Source organism: Palaemon carinicauda, chromosome 18 (assembly GCF_036898095.1).
Source record: "Palaemon carinicauda isolate YSFRI2023 chromosome 18, ASM3689809v2, whole genome shotgun sequence".
Taxonomy (NCBI): domain Eukaryota; kingdom Metazoa; phylum Arthropoda; class Malacostraca; order Decapoda; family Palaemonidae; genus Palaemon; species Palaemon carinicauda.
In genome coordinates this window covers 15,439,045-15,446,544 of record NC_090742.1, presented here as the reverse complement: position 1 = coordinate 15,446,544, position 7,500 = coordinate 15,439,045, and the positions used below count along the sequence as shown (strand labels likewise).

The following is a 7,500-nucleotide window of genomic DNA, read 5'->3' as shown; positions in this document are numbered from 1 at the left end:
GAACGCTATTCTATCTCATTTCTCTTGTTTTGTTAAAGTTTTTATAGTTTATATAGGAGATATCTAATGTTGTTGCTGTTTATAAAATATTTTATTTTTCCTTGTTTCTTTTCCTCACTGGGCAATTTAACCTGTTGGAGGCCCTGGGGTTATATCATCCTGCTTTTACAGCTAGGGCTGTAGCTTAGCAAGTAATAATAATAATAATAATAATAATAATAATAATAATAATAATAATAATGTATTTTCATCTCTGGTAGGTTCTCAATGTTTGGTACGTATACACGGTTTAGTATCTGGACCGTGTTTACGTATGAACGCCGGTTGCTTAAATAACGTTGATCAAGGCGGATGAATACTGCCCTACTGCTCTTCAATTGTTTTATACAATCAAGTTTAGTAAGGTCTTCCTCATCAATTTGTAAATAAGTCTATGGCATTTTTCACTAAATCCAACAAAAAAAAAAAAAAATGCAATGAGTAGGCATTTTAAGCATCTTCGGTCCAAAAGTTGTATAAGCGCCCAATGTATCCATAACCTGCCGATCTGTCCTTCAAATGCTCTCTAAAAGTTGCCGATAAATGGCTCTTATTCATGTACTCGAGGAATTTGGACACTTCCTGATTGCATATCTACTCATATGAAGCAGGTGGGAACCCTATCCGTTTTGCTCATATTGATATTATTTGGCATATCCAAGGCAATGTTTACATCCTCAATTTTATGTAAGCTCTTCCCTAGACTTAGTTAACATAATATAAATTACTTATGTGCACCAGCTTGGGTTCCACAAGGCACTAGAAGAGTTGGAAGACACAGGCCTACATGGCTGAGAACTAGGAAACGTGAAGTAGAAGATGATGAATGGAGAAGTATATATTGATTTAAAAGCTGAAGATAGAGACGACTGGCGAAATCTAGCGGAGGCCCTTTGCATCAATAGGCTTAGGAGGAGATGATGGTGAGGATTATAACTATTTGGTATTGGAGGCTATTTCCTTGGTTTCATTAAGATAATTTCCGAAGGGTGGTAGTGCTGTCAGTGCACCTCAAACAGTACACTGTATGTATTACTTTCTTTTTTCTTTTTATTAAAAAGTTAAATTACATTTTTTATTTACAATCACAATATTTCCAGTATGATTACATTCAATAGCATTTTTATAAAAACAAAAACCATCTAATTTAACAATTTACAAAATTACACATCTTAATTTTGAATTTTAGTTACTCAAAATCAATAATTTGTATACTTTTTTGTGAACATTCTATTCATTCTTTTGTTATAGATATTTTTTAAAAGCCACCGATCATATTGAAATTTACACTTAAGAAAGGCATCTGTTTCCTCTTTCGTATATCGTTTCTTTTAACTGACCCAAACAACATATAAATAACCAACTATCAATAAAGTGGCGCTATTATAATCCTTTTTTGTCCTATATCTGTAACAGAACATTAATGTATTTAAAAAATTGTCCCTGTTTATGTCACAAGTATGAAATAACACACTTTTGACATACATCAATATTGTTTGGATGTGCCTGCAAAAATAAAATATATGTAAACTGTATTCAACATCCTCGCAATGATCACATTTCTCACTGTTTCTGATATTCAACATTTTGAGACGATTATTTGTCGCCAAATTATGTATTACTAGAAGGCTTTTACAGTGTCCATTTGGTCCATAGCTGTCCTCCTTTTTAACCTTTTCATTCAAAGAACAACCGTTGGTTTTTACCCCCGTTGTACTTCTTCGATGAATGGCCTTCCAGGCCCCAGAGATGGGTCATATGAGTTTGATATAAAAATGTGTAGAGTTATTAAAGGCGTATAAGTATTCGTAGTGTTAGGAACTCCCATGGGGCTGTGGAAGAGTACAATGGTTCTAGTTCGAATATTATTATTATTATTATTATTATTATTATTATTATTATTATTATTATTATTATTATTATTATTATTTTTATTATTATTATTAGCTGAGTTACAACCCTAGTTGGAAAAGTACGATGCTATAAGCCTAAGGGCTTATGTGATGCCTTTATCATGTATGGTGCTCCACGTGATAGTCTAGGGACCTTGGTAGTAAAATATTTAAATTATAGGATTTTCCTCTCAAGTTGCATTTGTTCGCTCTCATGAGATGCGAAATGGAGTACTGTTTTTGCAAGTCTTGATAGCGATTTTGAATAGATCAGTAGGAAAATAAATCTAGTCAATATTAACTTTCCAACATTCCTAGGATTCCAGCTACTTCCTCTTTCTAGCTTTCTACTTCGCCTCCATCCACGCTTCTTTTTTTTCTGTCAAATTTATTTTAACTTTTAGTTCATATTTCAGCTGTCTCGTTTCCCGTAGTTGCACCTTGGCTCTGAATGGCCTCCCAGTGTTCAACGCCTAGCAATGTGTCTTAAAGGCTTTTTTTTTTTTTACATGCTATTAACACTTCGCATACCGTCTCCACCAGTTAATTACATATAGGATAATAAGTAGGACGTCCCGCTACACAAGTACAGTAACTTGACTGACAACCACAAAGTGGAGTAAAAACCCGTTAGAACGAATATAAAATTGACATTGTAATCGGTTGAAAATAAAGTAGGCCTAAAGTCAAGCGAAATCCCAACTTTTCAAGTTGGCGTGAGTTACATGACTCAAGTCTTTCATCCCCCAAAAAACCATTCTTTACATCACGTAACATCCAGTTGGGCGTTACAGATGAAAGCGTTAGGGCTGAAAGGCATAAATACTAGTTGGCATCTGAAGTCCTGACACCTTCCTGGAAGATCTGGAAAATCGTCAGAGCCAGGCTGACGCTGGCCGAGTAACTCCAGTCCTCCCAAGCCGAGGTTAATACTCATTCGTCTAACGAAGATAGGCTAAGTTGAAGCTGCTATAGACTAGCACTATAGTTCCTCAATATCTGGACTTATTCAAAATTGAGGTGAGTGCAAACGTGTTCATTAATTTGGCATTTAGTCTGACGGTTTTTTCTCACAACTTAAACAGTTGGCTTAGACTATATATATATATATATATATATATATATATATATATATATATATATATATATATATATATATATTTATATATATATATATATATATATATATATATATATATGCAGTATATATATATATATATATATATACTTGTATATATATATATATATATATATATATATATATATATATATATATGTGTGTGTGAGTGTGTGCTTAATGTGTGTGTACTGTAAATATAAAGTTTAAGTTTCAATCTCCTTGATTTCGTGTGATTAATAACAACTCAAGAAAACTGATATATTTTATGTCGAATGTACGAATTGGAGTTGTCGTATCTCTTCATCATCAACCATTAAAGAAAAAGGAGAGAGAACAATAGATTATAGTAATTATGATCTATTAAGAAGATGAACTGTAACCTCAATATATTGTCGGGGTGAATTCCTAACAGGCCAGAGTTAATATTATCATCCAGGGGTATTTATTGAACATAGAGTTTGCGATAATATTATATCTATGTAGAAAATTAATGTGTGCTGGCTAACAGTTTGATTGTTACAGTCATATATTCATATATGAGCACATTGCGAGTGATAGTCTCTGATTTCGTCACATTTTGTACCCTTCGTGAATTTTAATTATCAGAGAGGAGTATTGTGTCAACTGTCAACTCTCTCTCTCTCTCTCTCTCTCTCTCTCTCTCTCTCTCTCTCTCTCTCTCTCTCTCTCTCTCTCTCTCTCTGTGTGTGTGTGTGTGTAGTGCACGTTATCTGTGAAAGGAGGAAAAGTCTCGACTAGCAAACCAGAAAATGCCAGTTTATTTCATCAGAAGTCATGAGAAATCAGTTTACATAATGTGTATGCATGGAAGATATGTGTAATGAACGATAGATTAGCTGACTAGCTAAGTGTAACAGTTTTTTTTAACATAAATTTTTGAATGTGTGTGTGTATATTCATGCATACAAAGACACACACACACACACACACACATATATATATATATATATATATATATATATATATATATATATATATATATAGGTATATATATATATATATATATATATATATATATATATATATATATAGGTATATATATATATAGGTATATATATATATATATATATATATATATATATATATATATGTATGTATGTATGTATGTATGTATGTATATAGATAGCTAATTAGCTTTAAGAATATGTACTTTTGAGGCTTATATCACCACGGTAAAAAGGAAGAAAAGTGAAAGTCTTGTTATTCAACGCGTTTCCCTTTCAACATCGTACCCGGACCAAGTCATCTTAGCCAGTAACCCCTTCAACTCTCTCTCTCTCTCTCTCTCTCTCTCTCTCTCTCTCTCTCTCTCTCTCTCTCTCTCTCTCTCTCTCTCTCTCTCTCTCTCTCTCCCTTTACCCACTACTCCATTGCCTTTCAAGTCCAACTCTAAAGCACTCCGGCGCTCCTCAGTTGAAATATATATTCTGTCTTATGCCACTCAATGACTCGTTCATGCAGAGGAAAGAAAGCGTGTTATGCATTTCTATAGAATATCCAATTATTCTTCAAGGGCCTTATTTGTTCCATCTGGTCGACTCTTTTATTTGTCAGAATTTCCTGATTTAGTTATTCTGGAAGACCAACCAATCTAATTTCCATTTTTTCTTGTTATGAATTCGTGGGTGCTGTTTTGATATGCGATCTTATTTATGGCGTGAACTTAAAATTTATTCTTTTGCTTTGGTATGCGATCTCAATATTTCAACGGGTAAAAATTAAAACAAGAACAATAGGAAATCTAATAGTTCTTGCTTCGGCATGCGCTCGCTTCGCTCGTGGAATTTTATCAAGCTCCGTATGTACTGGCAAGCGGTAATGTTGAACTGGGCACGCTAACATCAATGATTGATTATTATTTCTTAGATAATTGTTCCCTGTATATTTGAAAAAAAAATCATAATGGTTCTTGCTTCGCTGTGAAGTGAAGTGAGATCATTACTATCAGGTGAGATCGTATACCAAAACAAAATTACATCTTTGAGATCGTATACCAAAACAGCACCAATTCGTCTTTTATCTTTGGATTTTCCAATGTTTTTCGATCTTCCAGTTATTATGTATGAGACTAACGCGTGCCTATTTTAATATAATGATCTCAGTCCATTTCCATTGATATGTAATTATCGACTTTCATTTATATAACTGTAGTCTATAATAAGTATACATTGTTTAGCCCTAACTATGGTAAGCAGCTCTTCTAGGAAAAGGACATTCCAAAATCAAACCATTGTTCTCTAGTCTTCGGTAGGGCCATAGCCTCTTTACCATGGTCTCCAATTATCTTGGGTTACAGTTCTCTTGCTTGAGGGTACACTCGGGCACACTATTCTATCTAATTTCTATCCCTCTAGTTTTGTTAAAGTTTTTATGTGTTTTATATAGGAAATATTTATTTTGATGTTACTGTTCTTAAATTATTTTAATTTTTCTTGCTTCCTTTCCTCACTGGGCTATTTTACCTGTTGGAGCCCCTGGACTTATCCTGCTATTCCAACTAGGGTTGTAGCTTAACAAGTAATAATAATAATAATAATAATAATAATGATAATAATGATGATGATGATAATGATAATGATAATAATAATAAGTTATGTCATAAGTTATTTGAATAATTTTACTTCACACCTTCTTATGCTCTACATTTCCCCCTTATTCGACTGTTAATAACAAGATTAAATTTCAGTTTACAATAATTGTTTTCTGTGATCTGTCTGTATTCACAAGTCTTTGCATCGTCATATTGATCATGCCTTGTTGCTTGCGAGATGTAATTCTGATCCAAGCAAATGCTTTGCATAACAGGACCTCTCGTATGACTGTCAAAGTCCAGTTCTTACGAAAATACATCTTTTATTATGAACTTGTGGATTCCTGAATAATTAATTAAATCTTTTCCATTCCTGGTAGATTCGAATATTTTAAATCGACTTGGAAAAGTATCACCAACATGTTTTCCAAATTTTGCATCGTTGCGTCCGAAATATTTTACGAGAGTAAAATAGTTTTAATAAGCCCGTGTCTTGCATGAGGCAAGGCAATCTTAAAGCAAGCAAGTCTTAATAAGAATTTAATTTTTTTTTCATTTTGGCCTATTCTAATATCATTCTTCTTCTTCTTCTATGTTTGCATCTTTTCCCACCTTTATGTGGGGTCAATGTTTCTGGCCAGCGTTCTCCATTTACCTCTGTCCCACACTTCATCTCCGGTTAATCCCTTTGATCGAAGGTCATCCTTGATACAGTCCATCCACCTTCGCTTTGGTCTCCCTCTCCTTCTCGTTCCCTGTACCTCCATTTCCATCACTCTCATCCCAATATACTGTTCATCTCTTCTCATGACATGACCATACCACCTCAGTTTACTTTCTTGTATCTTATCTGATAGTTTTCTAACTCCTGTGGTACCCCTAATTACTTCATTCCGTATCTTATCTCTTCTTGTCACCCCACACACATCCATTTCAACATTCTCATCTCTGCCACATCCAGTTTCTTCTCTTCTGTCTTCTTTATTGCCTACTTTAATATCATATTTTCATAATTTTCTTTTCAGATAATGGCCAAACACACTTACTTCCTAGGCATGTTTGCCTTGGTATCAATCATCGCTGTGGAAGTAGCTCTTGGCTTCAGCAGGGGAGACGTGACTCTAGCTTGCAATACGATGCACCCAGGTCATTTAGGATTTGGAGGCCAGTCGTCTCGTGCCCCCTTCGGAATCTACGTGACGCCCGATGATGATGGAACGTATGTCGGTATGTTTGAAATTTAAACTTTCCTTTGGGTTGTGGTGGCCGGATGGTAGCGTCTTTGTCTGGTGATTGCCAGACTGTGGTTCAAGTCTCACTCAATCTCAGTAGTTCCATTTGGCATTGCAGCCTCACTATCCTTGTGAAGTAATGAAGGGGGTATGGGGGAGCTTGTAGGCCTATCTTGGTCCTAGCTTGGGCGGAGAGGGGGCTTGGGCGCTGATCATATGTAATATGGTCAGTCTCTAGGGCATTGTCCTGCTTGATAGCGCAATGTCACTGTCCCTTGCCTCTGCCATTCATAAGTGGCCTCTAAACCTTTAAGGGCTGCTCTCCTGGTCCTATACTGCAGAAGAACTGTACTTTCTGCAGGATCTTAGCATTATTTTATCGTATACATTCCCAACCATTCAGCATTTCACACCGCATATTGCACGTTTGTTGCCAAATCCACATATCGAAGCACTTAGAAAACAAGAAAGTCTTCAGTTTAACCTTTTAAACCTTAATATCTAAAGTCTTTTGGATGTCTAGTAGAAGCTTAATATATAGTCTTGGGGCCGCATATTTGTTGTAGAACCTACAGTAGACACATGTCTCTATCAAAGAGACACTGTGACTTGTTGTGATAAATTAATTAGGATTAAGTTGGATTTACTATTCCACAAAGTTTCTAG

The 7,500-nt window shown here is 34.9% G+C and overlaps 1 protein-coding gene across 2 annotated transcripts in view; it reads left to right on the top strand.

The window, feature by feature from the left end:
• LOC137656984 (putative defense protein 3) overlaps nucleotides 1–7,500 on the top strand; it is a 20,831-nt gene that overhangs the window by 9,462 nt on the left and 3,869 nt on the right. Inside the window, exons 1-2 of one of the 2 annotated variants that reach the window (XM_068391330.1) lie at nucleotides 2,797–2,951; nucleotides 6,628–6,829. In XM_068391330.1, coding sequence (XP_068247431.1) covers nucleotides 6,631–6,829 — 199 coding nt within the window. In that variant the 5' untranslated portion in view covers nucleotides 2,797–2,951; nucleotides 6,628–6,630. Of the gene's footprint in view, nucleotides 1–2,796; nucleotides 2,952–6,627; nucleotides 6,830–7,500 lie in introns of those variants that run through there. The other variant, XM_068391331.1, reaches the window with a different exon arrangement.